General features: G+C 33.8%; 1 protein-coding gene across 1 annotated transcript; it reads left to right on the top strand.

Annotated features, from left to right (window-relative positions):
• Positions 1 to 1,342: 1,342 nt before the first annotated feature.
• LOC143177992 (uncharacterized) lies at positions 1,343 to 21,338 on the top strand. Its single transcript, XM_076376364.1, has 7 exons — positions 1,343 to 1,654; positions 3,196 to 3,723; positions 7,405 to 7,638; positions 10,066 to 10,223; positions 11,241 to 11,641; positions 14,202 to 14,279; positions 20,579 to 21,338. Exons 2-7 carry the CDS (start codon positions 3,355 to 3,357, stop codon positions 20,719 to 20,721), a joined length of 1,383 nt encoding a protein of 460 aa, XP_076232479.1. The 5' UTR covers positions 1,343 to 1,654; positions 3,196 to 3,354; the 3' UTR covers positions 20,722 to 21,338.
• The last annotated feature ends 814 nt before the right edge of the window (positions 21,339 to 22,152 follow it).

Genomic DNA, 22,152 nt, shown 5'->3' with positions numbered 1-22,152 from the left:
AAAATTACAATATTAGCACAATTTCCCTCATTATGTACCGTTTCATAATTAAAATTAATTAAAGCCAGCTGAATTCATTTATCTAGAATACCTGTTGCATACGACCTGGCATCACGTTTTCACATTCCACGTTAATATTACATTAACATTAAATTTTCACGTTGAACGAATTCTTTTCGCTCGATGCAAAGAAATTTTCACACGAGCCAGGTTCACCCTCCCCAGTTAACAGGTTAAACATTCCATTTACAGAGAAGAATTCCGCGAAGATGGCCCCGACGTCTCATTGCTCAAAGTCGAAAGAAGCTCGTTAAACGTTTCTTCAATCGATCGTCATCCACCGGGCCCTTTTTCTCCCTTTTTCCACGTAGCGCGCAGCCGAGACGGACCTGGGGCCATTGTTAAAACTTTTTCGAGGTTATTACATGTACGATATGTAAATGCGTCGCCGGGTCCGGTCCTCGACGTCGGAGGATCAGCTCCTCTCTTTTTCTTTCTCTCATTCCGATCCTTCTCTCTATTTCTCTTTTATTTCACTCTGCTCCTTCTCTCATCTTTTCAGGGGCGGATCTGATCGGAACCGACTCGATAAAACACACCTATCTTTAATGGCTCTGAATTAATTAAACAGATTTTGTCACAACTATGTTCCGCTTCGACGAAATCATGAATCTATAATAAGGCTTGATGTGTCAATTAACTCGTGCCCGTGGGAATGAAATTGGATACAAGGACATCATCGAAGAACATATGTTAGAGGTTTCGAGTACTTTAAGAATTCTTGAACCAGTGGCTATGACCAAAAACAGTTACCCTAGAGTTTTGAGTAAGCCAGGACAGAAAAATGAGTCATCAGGAAAAATGATTTTCAAGAGATCCTCTATTTATAATATTTTTTCCTTCATTATATCTCTGGCTTAACAAGATTAAAATATTGAATTTTAGAAGCTTGCAGTATTGTTCTCAGTTTCTTAAATGAACCGTTTTAATACTGCATGCCTGATAGGAATTTACGATGCTAGCACTCCAGCAGCCACTCAAAGTAATAAAACTCTAGTGTAATAATGAGTTGGCAGTATCGATAATTACTCAGCAAATTGGTTTCGCTGATCTAACATTTTTTGTCTCTCAAATTCAATGGAAAAAGAAAATCCTACCGAAGGACTCGGATGGATCCGCTCCTGTTGTATGCCACTACCACCTCGGCAGCGTCATCACCATCTCTCTGGCTCCTTCGTAACGGATAGGCTTCACCTCCAGAACGGAACTCCAGTCTGCTTCCAGTTTCTCCCCGGCGAATGCTCGTTGGTTTAGTCGGAGTTCGACTCTCCTAACACGCGCTTCGTGGCCACTCCATTGACTCGTCTCGCCGCAGGATCTATCCTTAGATCTGACAGAAAATTCCTCCCAGTTTCGACGATTTCGAAGTATCTCGCGTCTCGATCTTCGGCCCTCGGGAAAACAGATACTGCTCGACACGGAAGACGAAAACCTTCGAGGGACTATTTCAGTGTCGAATTACAAACACGAATAGTGCCTGCGTCGAGAGGGAAAATAAAGTATCGGCTGGTAGAAGAACCGATCGTAGAAAAGAAATGTGCGAGAAGCAATATTGCTGGTACATCGAGGACAGAGGATGATCGACGTTCAAAAGGTCCAGTTGCTATCGTGATTGAGTATACAGTTACAGTTTCATTTAAAGACTTTCGTTTAATTTAACGGAGAATCGAGTTTTAGTGTTCGCTGTACTTGTCTTCTACGGTTCTACTCCGGTATTACTCAGTCCACGCTTCACTCTACTTACGACTGACCCTGTTCATAATAATTAATGGTGTTAGACTCTATGAATGCCTGCGGACTGGTCATGCTTGGCTCTCGCTGAGAATGGCCTGTGGTTTATTTGCTTTAGTTGGTACTGGGATTATTCTACGCGACTTTTACGAATTGCAATGAATATGGTAGATACAATTCTTATGATTTTACATATTGGTCTTTCTCATAAATTTGTTTGTGTAATAATAATATAGAAATTGAAAACGACAAATTTTTAAGTTACTGAAGACATAATTCATCTAAATTTTAAATATTGAATTTGATGTGATTTTATTTAGGATTGTTTGTTTTGTTGTTGAGAAATTTTGCGCTTAATAATTATTAACGATAGGATTTGCTGTGGCTTTGTTAATAATATATGAAGTTAGAAAATTAAGCTTATTATGTAGATAAGTGTTCTTGAAAAGATTAACTTGGCAATTTTTTGACTGAAAATTTTCAAATTATTTAACGTTATATATTTATAAATAATTAAAAACGATTTAAAATCATATTGGTCAAAATATGGTTATATATGACTGTATAGATACACTATATTTTCTTATTAATTTTCCTATGGGGAATATCTGGAGTTATTTCGTCGTATTTGTTTAACAGATTAGAAGATTTCAAACAACAAATATTGTAATTTAAACCTTCTTTTAAAATTTGTTTTAATTAGTATTTATTCTAACATGGTTTCAAAATTGTATTTAAGTTTTTTTTTCATACATCTTGTGGTACTTGCATTTGTAAATAATTAAAAATTTCCAATTCATGAATATTTATTAAGACAGAAGAAGTAGTTAATCAAATTTTAATTGAAATACTACACAATTCTTATTAATCAGCTCAGTTAAAATAAAATAATTTTGTAGAAAATTTGTGTTTACTTTGTCTCAATAAATATTCAAAACCTAAACATGTTAAGCTATCGACGAGTATAGACAAAACCAGGTTTATTAAAACACAACTCTATTAGAACGAATACTAATCAAAACAAACTCTGAGAGAAAGTTTCTTCCTAACTATAAAACCAATATACTACCCCACCTACTTTTTGTATTTCACTAGGTATTAAAAGCAGTCCTTAAAATTTCGAGCTACCTGTAACAAAAAACCCTAACTAAATCTCATCGAATGCGGCGCGAAAAGCAGATTATCTCTCTCGAAAAAGTCTCGCCCGAGCCTACGCTTAAACTTCAATTAACGAAAAACAGATTGCTACTCCAGTTCCCTCAATTTCTTTCGGAACTTTTACTGTCCCGCTTGCCAACGGTGTGTGTCAATATCACGTCGAGCCGATTTGCACTTTTACTCGGGCGGCTCGGCCAAGCAAATGAAGCGGCGCATCCTAATTACCGGGTCGAATCGTAATTGCAGGCGCGCAGTTGGTCCGAGTAAAGAGGAGCGGGCGCATAAGGATGCGCTTACGCAGGAAACGGTGCATGTCCCGGTGACGCTACAGAGACTTGGAAAGGATAGAGACGAGAAAAAGAGCGCCATACACACAGAGACAACCACGGAAGCACGGATGACGCGATGAGACTGAGCCCGATTATCCTGTCGTGGGCCACGGCAAGCTGGCTCGGTCCAACCGGAACCACGGCGATACGAGCCCAAACCTCGAGGGACTACGATCTGTCGACGGAATTCTTCCTGGTGCCTGGCGATGTGGCTCTGGACAAGCACGGCCTGGCCAGCGTGGCGAGTGTCATCAGCGTCCCAGCGCCGAACAGGACGATTTCGGTGTTCGGCTCCGCTGGGAAAAAGAACCAGGAGATCGAGGCCGATACTCAACCGTACGCGAGGTCCTTGCTCAGACAACGACCCTGGGCTCTTCCTCTGGCGGCCCTTAGCGCAGCCACGATGCTCCTCATGGCTGGCTTCGAGGTTTTCGTACTGCTCAAGGTCGGTTCGTTTACCTTTACCCGTCTATTCTATTCGATGATTTGCCGCAAATTTCGATTCGAATTTTGTCTTTACAGTTTAAACTTGTTTCGCGAAGAGGGAGGTGTTTCAGTTAGTCTTCTGCTTTGATTTCATTTGATTAGTATTAGGACCACTAATGATGAATGTAGAAGTGGAAAATTTTATACACGTGTTGGGGATATTTTAGGAAATGCAAAATAGTTTTCTTTGTTGACGATGTACCTTGTTTGTTAATTTGTTCGTGTAAGTTTGATTTTTAAATATTTTTGTATTTGATTATGGAATAGATAATATCTAGGCTAGCATTTATATTTTTTTGAGCATTTGATAGTTTGGCTAACTTTGTATTTATGGGAACAGGTTTGGAAAATATTATTATAATATTTTTATATAAAGTTAATACTAGTATTTTGTTTTATTTAATAAATTTTTGAGGATAGCTTAGAGAAATAGTATTTTTATCAAAATGTTTCCTATATTACTATAATTCTATATCTATATCTATATTACTATAATTACTATAATTCCTATATTCCTATATTAAATTATTATATTTGCTAAAATATTACAATAATTATAGTGTGTGTAAATTTCGAAATGTGACTTTTGGAATTGTTAAAATAATAGGTTTTTGAAAAAATGAATAATCTAACAATCTTATCTTTAAGTAGACATATTTCTTATTAGCTTTATTCAGCTTTAATTTAAAATAAACGTAATACTACTAAAGAATAAATGTTATATCATAATAGACAGTGGTCCCAGTAACTTTGACTGGTTCAGTAGTTTTAGTGTTATAGCATAGTACAGTAGCATTATTGTGATAAAATAATTAAAAGTTATTAATAGTATTATAGGTATAGAGAATTTACAATCTTTTATTAACAATATAAAATATTGAAAATTGAGTTAGTATATAGGGTGGCCTGCACATCATTGCTAAAAGGCTAAATTTGAAATTTTAACTTTTAAAATAAAATTTAAAATTCAAAACTGACAATAACTAATAAACGATTTTCCTACAAAACTGTGTATAATATTGAGTAGAATATGTTTATGTAAAAGACTTAAAAACTTTTGTTTCAATTATCCTTGGAGATTCATCTTTAAAAGTAGTGACTATCCTACTTTTTATATCTTGTATGATAATTAATTTAATTCAAAATCTATGTAAAGTTACCCCTTCATAGTCATTTACTACAATCTTAAAACCTCTTTTTCGGAACTTTAACTAAAAAACTGCGAAACAACTTCCTTAAGATATTAAAAACCAAAATATTCATATTATTCATTTGCAGGAATAATAGCATAACTAAAAAAAACCGTTTTTCAGTAATCAGTGGGTACAAGAAAACTGCTTGAAACGACAGCATTACCTCATTTCTCAAAAAATTATGTTTCCTGAGTTACGTTATTGTTGCAGCAAATAAGCGATATACATTACCAACGAAAATATCGATCTTTCCTTCAGATCAAATGTCACACTTGAAACCAGTAAAAATGTTAGAGCAGTTTCTCAATTGAATATAGGACAGCTTTCGCCAATCCATGAAGTAACACAACGAAACTACGAATAATTTCAGTGTTCGTTAATGGTCATTAAAAACGAGGCTAGAAAAAGTTATTACAAAATTGAACGCAGTGTTCAGTCGCTCGAGCACCGGAAATGAACCGCGGCAAAGATCCCTGTCGCGTGTCGAGGAAAAGCGGGAATATAATCGCGTTGTCGGCGGAATCTATCGCGTTCAATGAGACGAAACGCATCTCCGCGGTCGTATAATCATTGGTAATAGAGATTTGAGGAAGCAGCGAGTTAATAGAGCTTACGAAGGGAATCTTCGTCTCTTTCTCTCTTTGCCAGCACGTGGCAGCGCGTACTGGCATCCATAGTAATTGTTTTCGTTCGTATCTCGACAAGCTCCAATAACTGGCACGCTCGCAATTTCGCCCAGACCTAGGCCTAGTTTGCATGCCAATTGCCTATTTCTCCTTACCGTGTCGTCTGCTCGTATCGACACACTCCATTGAGCAGGGGCCGTTAGGAAAGTCTGATACCGAACTTGATGTTTATGCCCTCTTTAATGCTACGTAATTACGTTACCGACTATATTGAAACTGGCTTACTTCTCCTTCCGTTTTGAAGATGATAATCAGTGAACACTTTCAATTGCAGTTTTTTCGACGATACTTTATCTGCAATTTGTTTCTGTCCTTTTTGGGGAAGGAGACGGCAGAAGGAATGGAAGTAGAAACATGTGTTTGTTAGCATCTACCAATTTGAATTGTTTATTTAGTTATGATATATAATTGTTTTTATGTTAATTAGATGCATATAAATTATGGGAAAAGTTTGTATAAATAGTTGTGTTATATGATTTTGTGATTTAGTTATCTACAAGTGTTTTTGTGAAATAGCATATTTTTATAGAAGTTGCATTTCACTGACTTGGATGTGTTAACAATTTTAAACGCGTATTACTTTCGTTAATGGAACCATCTTTAGTAACTCATAAAATAGTATTATAAAAGTGTTATCGTTAGAAACACTCAGCGCGAGCATTCATGAAGTATAAAGTGTAGACTTATAATGACTCATGAATTTCTCGAAGGAGTGTATTCACATCTTTAGGTTTTCAAGAAATTTTACTTTTTTTGTAGTAAAATTGAGGAAATTGAAAATTAAACTTAAGAATTGAAGATGAATCAGATAAAGGAATATAATACATGGCATTAGTTTTCAAACTGGTGTTTGGAGTACATTTAAATGAATCTTTGAAGCGTTGGATATCTTCACAAATAAACAAAGAGAAAATGAAATTATCCTAGTATATTTCATACATTTAAAAAATAATGTGATTTAGAATACTTCAAAATAGAAACAAAAAAAGAATGCAAAAGGTCTTCTGAAGATTTTGTCCCACGACTTCGTCCTATTTGTCTTTCCTTTCAAAGTGAATAGAGTTTTATATTTGAATAATTTTCTTTACAAAGTCTGCTAGTCCCATAATTAAGATCGACTGAACATTGCTACAAACTGCGACTACCTTATTAATCACTTCAATTGGAGAAATTAATCCATGTAGTCTCGTTAATCTGCGCATAATTGTATCTCACACGCAAATGGACTATTCTACGAACAATTTAGTGCGCAACAATCCTTCACCGATACCACTTTGGGTAAAATTAGTGGGACGAACGCAGGAAAACAAAAAGAAAAGTTAGCCTCGGGACATACCAAGAGATACTTTCTGATTGCCTTATTTAGATTTTCCTCGTCGGGGAAGGAAAATTAGAGCATGCTGATGATCCTGCGTGAAACACTGCCGTGTGTGCATTATTTCACCAGAAGTTCTTTCTTGTGAAAATACTGAATATGCTGAGATCTTCCTTCAAGCGGATACGAATCTCTCGAGTCGTTTAATTGGACGAACTATATTTAGGATTTAATATTGAGGACAGTTGTATTTTCTTAATGGTAGTATTTTTTTCGTAATCATCACAAGTCGTAGTACAACATTTTTAAAAGCTATTAAGGTTTTTAAGTAATTGATCTGAGAATCAATTTTAAGTAATCTTTATTGGAAGATTATATTTCTTTTATTTCTGTTGTTTATGGTTGCATCAATATTGACACGAAACGGCATCAATAATATTTTCCAGGCAAGAGTAACCGCACCAAACAGACGACATCTATTCCTGGGACAAGCCCTACTCTTGGGCCTCTTTCTCCTGGCAGGACTGTCAGCGGCAGCTTCCCTCAGCCAAAATCCTTTATCCTGCGCTGCATTTCGATTGGTTGGTTTACCTGCTGCTCTTGTCTTCGCGGCTCTACTGGTCAAATGTGTTTTCTTGCTTTCTTTAAATAGTGGCATCTACCTACCAGCACCATATCAAGTAAGTTGACAATAAATCATAAATGAATCATATTTATAGTAACATAGTGTGATGAATGGGTAGTGCGTGAATTATTGCTATTATTAATCTATTTATAAAAGAGATGGATTTTAAGTTCAGTTCCTAATTAGTCTCTGACAAAACTAAGTGCATAAAAAACAAAGGCAACGTCGGAAAAATAAAAATAATCTCAAATAAATTAATGTCAGTATTGCTAGCCCTATCACTATGCAAAACCTCATTTAAATATTGTCGTATTATTTGAGAGCCTCTCGTTAAATTGATCTAAAGCTGCGTATGGAATATGGACACTCCGAGGCTATCTTGCGTGGCAAGCCTGCTTCATGCCTCCTCATGGTGACCATCAAGAAAGTGATATACTTGTTTTTTCTATATACCCTATTATGTATTCCTTTTTTTTATGTATGTATACTGTGAGTAGGCGGCGGTGCACGTTGAGGTTGAGGCAGGCTGCCTCTCACAAGAAAACTTTGGCATCTTGAAAATTCTAATGCTTTGAAACCTTTCAGATTTGTAGGAAAATTCAAGAGAAGTATCGAGTAATTTTCTTTTTCTCCTATTTTTTGGTTCTTCAAGGGGAAAACGCTTCTTAAAAATTAATATGTGTTTATCTATTTTTTTAGTAGATATATACATATCTTAAAAATTAGAACAAAAATGTAGTGGTTTTTTATAGTCCATAAGATTGCTTAAAATTTGTAGTTTTAATGAAAAACATTTTCCACTAAAAATTTCAAATAATTTAACTACATACCTTCATGAAGTACAAAAAACCATTAAATTCGTATTGCGACAATCTTTTTGTATCTAACATTTACCGTAATATTTTTTATTAACATTTAGCGAGTATCTTCACCCCGAAGAATCAAAAGCTAGGAAAGAAAGAAAATTCCTAGAATTTCTTTAGAGGTCCCCTACAAATCCGCAAGGTTCGAAAAAAATGAGAAATGTTGATGCATCGAAGTTCCCTTGTCAGTCTTCATAGAAGACTTAATATCCTTGCTTTCATTCATATCCAAGCCCCTTGGTCGAAACGAAAGTCATGAATCATCGTCATTTGCGACATTACTTCCTAGACACCGACGACCACTGACGTCTCGGATCATTTATCAGACGGAACGCGAGGCAATTAAGCAATCGAAACCTAATCGAAAGTCCCGAGTACCTCGGTGTGAGCACAGCTTTATAAAACGGCCCGCAGAAACTCGTGGAACGACTCTCACGAAGGATGCACGGGACTTTTCTTATTTCGCTCTGTCGGAGATCCGGATGTCGATCTCGATCGACTATTTGTACGCGCGGGACGGGACCTGAATGAAAAGTAACGCAGTAGTAACGCCTGCTAGTAATAGCAGTAAGTGCAGCTGTCGCGATCGTTAAGCGCGTTTCGTCCTACGTCGAATAACATTAATATTTCCGATATTTTCAGGCCCATCTAACGGGGCCCAATGGGCGTCTCGTTTTATTGCCCCTCGTCACTAGGCGTGATTATACGCATTAAAGGGAGCGATGATGAGAGTGGGAACCAGCACATGAAATGTCTCGTTAGAAAAGTCGACAGGGACTCTCGTCGGTTTCGTACGCTGCTCTCTGACTGTCTTCGCGTACGCTCGACGCTGTTATGCCCCGCTTAAGCGACTGTTCGCGCACGGATAAATTATAGCGCGGAGAATGAGTGTTAAAAATATGGCATTATTAAAGAATGTTACAGTAGTAGTTAAACAGATTCTGTTTAACGAGAGGGGAACTCTTGCAGTTTACTCTTTTGCGTAACTGGAGTGAATACGGGCAGATGCGTGTATGTACTGAGTGTTGAGGAGTTGGAAGAGAAATGGCACTCACTAAGCTAAGTGACAAATTGGCGGTGTTGCGTTGCAGTCTTGCGTTAGGTAATTGTGCAGACTTACAGGAAGCTTTGAAGCAAAGTATGTGGAGTATTTTTTGTGAACATTAAGCTGAGGATTTGTAAGGCTTTTTGCTATACTGAAGTGAAAAATTCATGTATATTATTTTTTATATGAAAATATAAGAATACTAAGGATGTACTTGATTTACTAAAACTACTTAGAGTATGTAGATAGAATTAAGATTAATGCCATCATTAAGATTAACGTGATCCAAAATTTAATTTTTACTTTTAATGCTTGTTCGATAAGAATTCAATTTATCCAAAATTCGTTGTCACAATATGAGCACATACTCATAAAAATTAATTGTATTTTTATATAACAATTATTTCAAGACTGTTCAAGGGTTAAAGGTCACATGTTTGAAGCTTTATTCGAAACACGTCTTTAATATTTCTCAATCTATGTATAATTTTTTGAACAACTACTATTAATTATCATTATCAGCGTAGTTTTCTGAATGTTCTTACAATATTATTTATTCTTCTTTTTGTTACAGGCGTTAGTCTTGGGATTTGCAGTGTTGGTGCAGGTAGTCATCGTTGGCCAATGGTTCTACGGGGAACCACCTGCCGTGGTTCAAGTACAAAATATGGGATACAGCTCTCCAGCCTCCTGTTGCAAAACTCCCCTTGGACAGATAGTGGCTTCCCTCGGGTAAACTTTTGAAATGTAATCCTTCCATCGACACTATTTTTCCGGTTTTAGAGGAGAATCATTATATGAATCCAAGTTATTTCAAAAATTTGTCATTCCTGTAGCTATATAAGGGTACATATAAAATTTTCGGGAAAAAAGAGGTATAATTAAATATACATACATCCATTGATTATTTTATCGTGTTTATCTATAATTAAACCACTTTGCCCTATAAAATGCGTACCTACGTTAAAAGGAAATCTGTAAATTGAAAAGGAAATAAATAATCGACAGTGTTAAGATTAATATCAGATTACGTCAATTATAACAAGATGATGAATTGATGAATTTGAAAGTAGTATTAGTATAAAGATAAGTGCTTCCATATATTAACCACCGTCATTATTGCAATCTGTTTTATACTGGAAACAAGTATCCACATAGCGTGCTCAATAAATTATGACACTCTTGAGAAACAACATTTCAAGCTGATCTAACTCCTTTTTTATTACTTCTCGAAAGAACGGGAAGCAAATGTGATCACACATTTCCTAATATTGTGATTAAAATAGTTTATGCAATTCAATTTTCCTTATTTATAACGCAATATAAATGAACTCCTACTACGTATTTTAATACAATAAAGAGAAGGCAGAAAAGTGATGTATAAAAGCCAATTTTGAAAAAAATGGACTTGAGTTAGCTTCTCTCTCTCTCTCTCTCTCTCTTTCTCTCTCTCTCTCTCTCTCTCTCTCTCTCTCTTTCTCATTTAGAAGATACTGATGATCTTGAAATCAAGCTGGCCTCTAATGCAGTATTTATTACCTTCAGAATTTTCAAAATCATAAACTTCATATTTTCTATTATAATAAAAATATTTAAAATGCTCGTCTTAAAATGGAACATCTCATTTAATGAACTTCACCCTATTGTACCTTCGTTTACTGAACATCTTGCTTCTAAAAAATTTCAAATTCCACTCCACAAAGATATTTTTCATGACTTTTCATTGGCGACTGTATTGTATGATTCCAGATATCCTGGCGCACTGCTCGTCGCAGTAGTTTGTTTAGCAGTTCGAGCACGTGGCGTCAGGGACAATAACCGGGAAGCAGCGTTCATAGGTCTGGCTGTAGGCCTATCGCTTCCAATTTGGATATCAAGCGCGATCGGATCAGTGGCAGCCTCCTCGGAGAGTGACAGAGAAGCTTGGCTGGCTTATGGTCTATTAACTACGTCCCTTCTCGTGTTCCTGACGATGTTCCTGCCGAAGGGTCGACAGCTGGCTGCCCTCGGCCGAGAAGCTCCTGACACGGTGATCCGTGATAGGGACGACGCTCTGAGCTCACTTCCTGGTAGCGGCTACTCGCCATCCTTCTTCCACTTCAAGCCAGCCGAGGCTTCTTTGAAGAGGAAGTTGCATTATCACAGTGCTGGTATATTTCTTTTAGTCTCAGTTATCATGCGTTAATATAACGTAATTATGAATGTGGTCTGGTAATTGAAAATCCTGAGAGTTCAGGTTTAGCCATTTCTATGATAATTTTTTAGTAGAATTCAATTCTTACTTGTATATTATTATGTTTAAGTATTTTCACGTTTCTTTGACTAAAAGTCAATTTTTTGGGCATACATGATTCCTCAGGATAGTAAAAAGTTTTAAATACTGTTTATTTTACTTAAGGTAACAGAATATACATGCTATCATAAAGTATACGTGAAATTTTATATTCATGTTAAAGATTTACTAAATGAAAGGATTTTGAATTTTTCTTGTTTTGTGATAAAAAGTTATCATTTTAACATATTAGTGCAAGTGTTAAAATATCTAAATATGAAGAATGGGTAATAGACCACTTTCATAATTACTGACATGTATATGCATACAAGTATGTAGTAAGTAGATACGTATTTAAGGTGATCCATATATGTGTCTATACTACTTAAAATGTCCCCTCCTACTTTTAAAAATAGACTCAATCTTAAAGGGGGAAGACTATGATTAATAGAATATTTTAAAATTTCCTTTTTTCGAAATTTCAGAAACCACCAATACTTTTGCATAATACAATCTATTGTTTATTTGACTTAGACTTATAGTTTTATGATATTTTACTGATCTTGAATATAAAATGTTACATGTGTTTCCATTTTAATATTTTGTCTTAGGAAAAGACATTTTTTTCCTCTAATAGTGAAATTTAATGTACCATATTTATTAGGATATTTACTTGTTTTTTTTTTAATGCTTATAAGTGTTTATAATTGTTCTGAAATTGAAATTAGTGATTACAGAATAGGAGAAATAGTTTGCAGTCTGATATGTTTTGTACATATTTTATCAGATGAAAAGATATGGATCATCTTGTAAATGTATGTGTTTTCTAATTCAGGAGCAATACTACAGTAATAAAATCATAACATAAAAGCAGTAAAGTACATACACCTATTTCTTGCTACCGAGTTAAGCCTTATTTTAATTTCTAATAAACTGATGTACAAGTAGAAAAACTGTTTATTATATAACACTTAAAAGACTCGAGGTTTTGCTAATTTGTAAATGTAATTACACGATGCTTGTATATGTAGTACATTTCATATCTTAAGGTCAGTGAAAGTAGCATGCATGTTGTAAATTAAGGAGTATTATTATAGTTTTCGTTTAGATGAATGATTATAGTGTATTTATACAGTGAAAGGATGGTTATACATGCACTATATCATTTTTCAATTTAAGAAAAAACGAATATACATTAATTTCAATATTAATTAATATTGAAAGTTAGAAAATTTTAATTACTTTTAGATATACAAGATAAATATCTAAGACAGAAAAGTAGTCTACATGCAATTTGAAAAGGAGAGAATTCTTTTTGTTATTCTTGAGACCTGAGTTCACTATATAGAATTTTCAAATTTTAAAAAACATTTTTTAAACAGTGTATTAGATTTAAATTAGACGTTATTATTTTTTATGAGTTACACAAACGCCAAAACATATTTCATCAAAATTGTATAATTTAGAAGAAGATATTCGAATTTCATTAAATAATGGATACAGGAAAATCAATTTTTAATTTAAAAATTTGCTAAGACATTTACATTTGTCATAACAAGTTAATAATTGCATCTACCCAAAACGTAAATTCAGAATTAAGTCTCATGCAGTATTTACAACGAAGAACAAGCAATCTCTTTCTATCTCTTTCTACTTTCATAAAACAATCTCTTGAAGTCTATAGTAATTTCAAAAATAATTGTGCACTTAAATTATATTCGATAGCTAATATCATTATCAGAGTTTCTACAAACGTTTTCGACGTCATACAGTGACCATTAATCTAAAAAGCAAATTGAAATTATCTGATATTTATGTCTTGTAAAATTGAATGAAATTTATGTCCAATTTTATTATGTTTACTAACGTCTGTATTTATAATAACTCTTTTTTGTGCTCAAGATTGAGCTAGATACTCAATCGTGATCCCCTCTTTTTGTCGAACAAGTAAATTTCACCTGAGTTTTTGCGCATATACGTGATATATTTCACGTGGCATCCACGATTCTCGTTCCATTTCGCTCGTTCGACGCGATATTAACGGATTCACTGTATCTGTTCCACAAAAGTCGGCCAGAGAATTAACTGAGTGAACTGTTATCGTACAAAAAACTGAAGAGTTAATTAAAGTCCATTCAATTTGATTAACGACATTGATTGGCCGTTGAGAATGGAGAATTACTAAGTACATTTGAAAAATAAGCACATTCAAATGAATCATCTTTTATGGTCATAATAATGGGAATAATATTGAATGGAATAGCACTAAAATTAATCAAGTAGTTATTCAGTTTTATAATTGAGATGTATGTATAATTAATATTTTTCAGACGATTCGTGTAAACAAGCTTTTATTGTACACCTATTGTATTATATAAAATTGTAATATTTTTTTATATTATCAGAACTACGTATTACTGATGTACTTTGAATTACAGATCGCGTGGCATTAGTCTCATCCGCTATACCTGGATGCACTGCCTGCAGGCATGGTGGTAGCCCCATATACTCAGATGGTAAGACTTTTCAGAAATTATCCAGCTATTAGATACCAGTATTATTGCTCACAATAACCTGAACTGCACGCTATAGTATTTATAGACACGCGATAGAATTTTTTAAAATTTATATTGAAAATTCAATCACTGTTATTCTACGTTATTAGGTAGATCATTTTAAAATGCAGGTAAGAGTGCAAAAATAACAAAACAAATAAACAGTTATAGAGGGTATTTGACAACAGGTATCAGAAACTTCGGGAAGTGATTACACGTGCAAATAAGACGATAATAAAGAATGAAGAAATTGTGTTTGAGGCTTCGTTTCCAAGTTATAAATTCATTATTAAAATTACTAAAATAAGTTATTAAGTATTAAAGATAAATTCACTTTATGTGAGCATAAAAAGTGTCTGGCTTGAGACTTATTCTACTGCCAGTGTGCACTGGGCAGGTCAGACGTGTCAGACGAAGTCAGTAGAATAAGACAAGTCAGACACATTTTAGGCGATTTTTCAACAATTAATAACTTGAGAAAAAAGCTTCAAACACAATTTTATTATCCTTCATTTTCGTCTTATTTTGACACGTAGAATCATCTCTTATTTCTGACAACTGTTGTCGAACTGCCTGGATATAGTCCTTACTCGTAACCCCGTGATTTGTTACCAGTAACGAGCTTTTAGAGTGTAACAAATATGTTCTCTATGCAATCAGTTCATGCTTTCATGATTTATCTTCATGCTGCCAAAGGTGAAACTGACAGTGAGAGAAAATGAGTCAGTAATTTCAGGAAATACTAGAGACAGCATTAAACTAGCGTTGAGAGCATACTGTGACCGCGTAAATGATCAGTGGACATGAAACATTGTTTTTAGGACACAGTGTAATTAAATTATGAAGATACACGGGAGAATAGAATTCTTAGAACAATATTAAAGTATGAATTAAAAAAAATTAAAGTTTGCTTTTCTAATAATCGTAGATATAAGAGAGAATTCTTTTATTATATTTGTTCAAAATAGCTACCTTATATAAATTGATTTCAGTCTTCATTCTTAGACTTAATAAAAGACAGAATCATAAAATCGAAATACAAACAATTCAGAAATTTTTCAGCTGTAATAAACTTTGCAAGAAACTAGGAATACTTAATTATACAATAACATTTTAAATTTAATAGTCAAAATATCAGACTAACCAAAGGATACTTCTAATAAGCAAGCTAATACTGTGCTACAGTCTATGGCTTTCAAGCCACATATTTCTTCGTATGTTAGAAATAAAATGTATTTAATAACCTTCATTAGGAAATTTAGCAATATTTTTTGATTAAGCTAATATTTTAACGAAAATTAAGGAATAGGGAAAGCAAAGTCGTTGAAGTTGTCCAGGAAATTCCTGGCTTCGTTAACCAGGTATATTCCCCTTCCAAACTTTTCCTCCGTTACGGCGTCGACTTCGACGACCTTCACCTCGAGGAACGAACGAAAGGGAGGAAAAACCTCGTGCTGGAAAGATGGAGAGGGAGAAAGTTTCGAGGCGGAGGTCAAGCGCTTCTCCGAGGATTAAAGTGGAAGGGGAAACGGATCCCGTTAGATCAGACGACGCTAGTTAATCGGTGACCTGTTGTCGTTGAATGATTGAACTTCTTTCGATGGTAGAAGGAAATTTTCTTCTCTCGAGGCGAAATGAAATCGTTCAGGCCAAAGAAGATATGTATAACGATGACCTTTTCATTCATTGTCAGTGGTGCCTAATGGTGGACGTCTGTACACACTTCTATCGAGTTCCATGAATTTCTAGAATGAACCTAAAATGCGTTGATCAATGGAAGCAATAGTATTTTATCGATTAGGTAAGAGGAACATGAAGATAATTTATGTAGGAAAAATTTGTATCGATTCGACGATACTATTTAATTTTTAGTAACAAGCAATATTAAATTTTCAATTATTTAGATTTAAAATATATGTCTTCCATTTTTCAAATATTCAAATATTCAACTTTTAAATATTTGGAGCTTCTAAATTTTTAAATATTTAAAATCTTCCACTCTTCGTAAATCTTTAAATTTTCATCTTTCAAATGTTCAGAGCTTCTAAATTTTCAATTTGTAACTGTTTAAATGTTCGAGTATTTAAAATACAGATCTTGCATTTTTCAGATTTTTAAATTTCAAATTTTCAATATTAAAATTTTCGAACATTTGAAGTCTTCTTGTGTATACCCAGTGCCTGAATTGCTATTTTTAAAAATCTGTAATTGAGTTCTGAATGAATAGTCTATTATTTAATATTATCTTAGCAGGATAAGGTTTAATGGCGTTATGCTTGCTGTTGGGAGCAAATAAGTCTTAGCTTCAATAACAGAGATTATGATACGCGTGGAATGCTTTCCAATTTCACCATAAAACATGTTTTTATGCAACACCTCGCTATTGCTTTTTATATTCAACGTATTAGTCAACAGATAATTATATTTTCTCTGTAATCTCATATTCTTAGGAACAGAATCAGGTCAAAACTCATCTACTTCCAACATGGCAATCTCGCTTCTTCACCGAACACTTACGGCCGCATATTATCATATTTCTCGTAGCTTCACTTAAAGCCAGCGATTTTCCCGTAAAAACGTGAAATCGTGACCGGTCTTTTGCGCCTGGAGTTTATAACACGAGAAATCTCATGAGCGCTCTTTTAAATGCTCCCAACAGTAGGTCCCTCCTCTCGATGTATATTGTTTTGTTACATTTGCTGATTTCATTACCAACAGGTCTTGACCAGCTCCCTGGCACTCGCATATTATTATCTATGGTAGTCCTGGCTTTATACACTCTGCATCCTGTGTAGCAGGATCTTTTTTTTAAATTATTTCCTTTCTTTGATGGATACAATAACCGTATTCTCTTTGCACGTATCAGCAGGATGCTGAAAAAGAGGATTCAAGGCCTGGGGAATATTTTTTGCTATAAACTCATCACTATCTCCGTTATTCCTTGGAATTATTCGCAACCTTCTTTTGTTTTGTTTGCTTGTGGTAAGGCAATAGTGAGTTATCAACGTATAAATTATTCTGAACAAGGTGTTCGTTATTAATTGTAGAATTGTTACCTGTATCGAGTCTTTTTACAGTGCATCAGTACTGTATTACGTATTCATTGAATTGGGTAAAAAGTGCTCAAGGTTTGATTGTTTTCTGAACAGTGAGAGTCATTTTACCAAGTGTTGAGAAATAAATGTATTTCATATGTGTATGGAATTATTATTACAGTCAGAATTTTTGTCACAATTTTATCGTACTGAATAGTAGGGTCTTGTCATTTTGTCTCTGAATCTTAAGTAGAAAATGCCATTCTACTACAGACTAAGAATTGCTCTCGATAAAATCAAGGGTGAAGTATACAGCAAATCACAAAATTTTACATACATTTTATAACTACAATATTTTCTTTACTTTACAATATTTTCTAGCAGCTTTACTATAACATTATTCTCATTTTATAAAATGTGGGTATATACTTTTAAGTGTTAACAAATTTAGTGACTATATCTTCGTCAGAACTTTTACATTTTTTAAACATTAAAAATTTGTAAAATTTATAATTTACATGAACCCATTTAATTTCACTTCAATAAATTTCTACTGATATAATTATATCATTAGGAAATGCAAACTTCGTAATATTGTACTTTCTTTTAATTATCATCTTCCTGAATGTTTCTGGAAACGTAATTAATATTATTACTTCCCTGAAGTATCTCTAACTGTATTTGCTTTACAATTTAATTTAATCGACAGGTATCAAGATTTCTGTATCTTGTAATACTTATATTTCCATTTGTAGCATAGATGGAAATTTTTGTGATTGTTTGTGTTTATGTCCGTAAATGGATAGTGGATACGTTATATAATACAGGTACTCATAACTTCGCAGCTCAGTAGGAACTAGTTTATAAAGAATGACCGATATAACTGTGTTACCATTTATTAATGACTCGTTTATCTTCTGTACATAACGAGTAAAAGCGATCCACTGGCATCATATGAACACAGAAATTGTTGTTCTTCGAAATGTTGAAGCTCTTTTTCCTCATAAATTTTGTGGATGCAGCTACTTTCTAAGTCCTACATCCTCTTTTCCTGGGTATCCTGAATGCACGTGTTGCGTGCAACAGAGTCGCATGTTGCACAAAAACGGAATTCGTTATCTAGGAATATCTCTTTTTGAACGGAAAATATTTCAAGTAACTGTGTCGAGTCTCTAATACATCACCTAGTCATGATATTCGCTATAATGGATAGAGTGTGGAATAATGCAGCACAAATTGTGAGGCAAAGGTTAGTGGCCTGTCGAGCATGAACTAACAGGTCGTTCATGGCACTGATCATAATAATTATACTCTCCATTTGGACGTAATAATTAGAAAGCAGCGGTTATATGTCAAAAAGTCTGAGGAAATCTCATTTGAAATTCTTTATTCGATTTTCTCGCTAATAATTTATTTTCATATGCATGCATTTGAACATGTTTTATGTACATGAGAAATCAGTTATTATAGTTTTAATATTCATAAACATAGGAAAAAGTTAGCTTATAAGAACTAAATCATTTTTTTTTTACGTGAGTATAGGATATTTTATGTATGTACATCCTCGTAAAGGTCTATTGTAATTATCAGTCTTTCTTTTGATCGTAGAAGACACCATTTTTTTAATAACAAAACTCTCCACCTAAAATGAAACTTGCAATATTATAGTAGCAACAAAAGTTTGAAGAAAGATCGTAAATTCTTGAACGTTTCTGTTAAGAAAATATATGTATGTAGAATAACATCTGTGTTTCAAATTTAAAATATAGAAAATTCTTTCGAATAAAAATATTTCCATAATATCAGCATTTAAAACTTTTTTTTACGTTGTATACGTTGCACAGTTCTCGTTATCACTTTTTATTCGTTTCTCATGTTTCCTTATTGAATTAGTTGGAATCATGTTAGCATGTCAAGCTTACTCGTATATGATTCATAAATTGATGTTTCCATCAGGTTTACCATCGATTTCAACCACGAACTTCCTCTCGCTGAATGTTATCGGTCTATTTCATCCTGTTTTTACTTGTTGGCGGCAATTTAATTTCAGCGATAATAAAATTACTCGTCCGTTGCAAGAAACTTTCGAATAATTACGAGGTTTTGAGAAGTGTGACAAGCGTGACCTAGTTCGAATTACAGTTATATATGTTTATAGAATAATTGGGGCGTCGTTTAATGGGAATTTTGCACCAAAATTTTGTACATGATTTTTGAAGTAGTCTCTAGAGAAATAAGACGCAGTAGACATTCCAGGAAACAAGAATAGTTATACAATAGAGTCACTTCAATTGTAAAGTATTTTGTTTCAATCTGAAGAAGTTGATGAGACTTCAATAAATAATGTGATTAAGGTAAATTTCATGAGTGCTTCTATTTATGAATTTAATACGTTTATTTTACTACTCCAATTAATAAAATTGAGGAATTATTTTAAGAGGAAATTTTTCATTTTCTTCTTTGTCTTTTTTTTTTTTAATATCAGTACATGTACAGTCTCAATCTTTATAAGCTCACGATTTATTACCAGTAATAAACTTGCACAATATATAAGATATAATCTATTTTTTATCTGAACGTTTCATAGGCGTAATTTGGACGTCTTTATGGCGTCTTACGAGTATCTTTTAAGACGTCCTAAAGACATACTGATTTGTAACTTCAGACGTTTCAGAAACATCTTTTGGACATTTTTAAGACTTTACTGAATATCTTTAAAACGCTTTCAGGACATCTCTGTACCTTATGGGATACATTCTTACTTCGACAAGTTTTAATCTTTATCTTGTATACAGGGTGGTCCACTTAAATAAGGCCACCTATATATATATTCTAATTGTGATGATATAAAAAATATTTTATTTGACACATTGAAAAAAAAACATTCCTTACAGTATCTTGGTCCATCGATACCATTCAAATTACACGTAAAATATTGTTTGTGTCATAACAATTAGAAAAACAGATATTCAGATAGCCTTACTTAAGTGAACCACCCTGTATACTTCGAAGGTTTCGTTTAAGGCATATTTTGCCTTATACTACTCATTTCGGGTCACTGAGTTATTGCTTCCAAATTAAGAATGACTGGGAAATTTTCTAACAGCATTCAATTTCGAAATGAAATTCTCCTAGATTATAAAAATATCGCCTCGCCTCACCATGATATCTGTTTACGTGTTAGACAATGAACTTCATTAAGAAATAAACGTGTCTGTTCCGCAGATGTTCACGGGCCCATGGAGACGTTCGTTCTGCCACACGGCATGTACTTAAGGCCGGAAGACGCAGGAAATTTGTACACGACTCTGTCGGCGAATCCGAACGTATTTTTTCAACGAGCAGCCCACCCGGGGATGATGTACTGACAACATCCTGGAAACGCTTCCAACCGCGAGTCTGTGAACTTGATAAGGGAATTCCTTTTCTACATTCTAGATTAGATAGCCACGAAAGCGACGGACAGCACTGCGTACCGTCTGTCTTTTGTTGTTGTAAATAACATTCTGCGGGAGCGCCGTTCCGCGAATTTAGCATTTCATTGTAGAGGTGACACGACCGATTATTTCGATAAGAAATCAAATGATAGCAGCCGAGGACGAGTCTCGTGTGAAATTATAATAAAGGTACGATACATTCTCTTCTTTTATAATTCCTTCGTTTTCTTTATCGTCATTCGTAGCTTAAGCGTTAATCTGAGACCAAAGTAGCTCACGGTTCTATAGTTGTGTATTGTATATTCGTAGGGGTATTGTTTTAGATGCTGAAGAGGTTTCTATATGAAACTTTTATTTTAGTTATCAATATTGCTTGATAAGACTATCTCGAGTATCTTGCAAAACGTAAAGGAGCATCGAATTTAATGCGCATAAGGAAATATATAATTCTAAATGTGGATCTTGTTTCAGAAAGATTTCATAGTATTGAAAATTATATGTTTGTGGTATAGTTTTTAATGATTTTAATTTTCAGTAATCTTCTTTGTTTTAAAGTTCATGCAACTTTGTTTTTTAATATATGGAGAGTATAATATGAAAATGCATTTAGGATTTGGCAGAGGCAAAAAAAAATTATTGAACATGTCGTTCATAAATGTTCATTAATTATTCATTTATTTATTCAGTAAATTTTTATATAGTCTTTTCTAAATTATAAATATTTGTGTGTAATACATTCAATTACATAAGTAGAAAAATAATTAAAATTATATTATAATTAGTATTGCTGTAGGGATAGTAATATAGGTCAAATTAAATTCTTTCTGATGTCTTTCTTGAAAAAGGTAAGAATGCTGTAAATTAAAGTCTTTATTCAAATTTCAGTCGCACATATACGTATCATTTTGCATATTCATTCGGGTTAAATTCATGTCACTCTCTATGTATTATAAAGTTAAATCTATAAGTCTTCGTGCAGTAAATTAGAACTGTTACATTCACATTATTCTCACTTATCTTATCAAACAAATTGCTGATTCTCTCTGAAGGTGAAACATCGAGATTAATGTACACGTATTAATCTTTGCGTGTAAAATGAATTCTAGACGATAGAAAATTTTCAATATTCATAGTTAGAACTCCTACAAGTATCCATATACTGACACTTCATATTTCCATTCTTTTTCCTAATTATATAGGGTGTCCAACATTTTTTCGTTCAAACTTTGGCAGTCATCGTTCTGAACGATGCACTTACAAAAACAGTGAACATATTCTATGTCAGCAAATGACAAATATTACGTATATATGTACATCTTACCTTGCCTTGTATTGAATTAAAAAAAGTAGTATAATATTATC

The sequence above is a fragment of the Calliopsis andreniformis genome, chromosome 4, assembly GCF_051401765.1.
Source record: "Calliopsis andreniformis isolate RMS-2024a chromosome 4, iyCalAndr_principal, whole genome shotgun sequence".
Classification (NCBI taxonomy): domain Eukaryota; kingdom Metazoa; phylum Arthropoda; class Insecta; order Hymenoptera; family Andrenidae; genus Calliopsis; species Calliopsis andreniformis.
This window is presented reverse-complemented; position numbering and strand designations above follow the sequence as displayed.

Coding starts and splice junctions, on each gene's coding strand:
- LOC143177992 (XM_076376364.1), top strand. CDS start 3,355: ATGAGACTGAGCCCGATTATCCTGTCGTGGGCCACGGCAAGCTGGCTC. Junction 3,724..7,404: donor AGGTTTTCGTACTGCTCAAG/GTCGGTTCGTTT, acceptor AATATTTTCCAG/GCAAGAGTAACCGCACCAAA. Junction 10,224..11,240: donor CAGATAGTGGCTTCCCTCGG/GTAAACTTTTGA, acceptor GTATGATTCCAG/ATATCCTGGCGCACTGCTCG.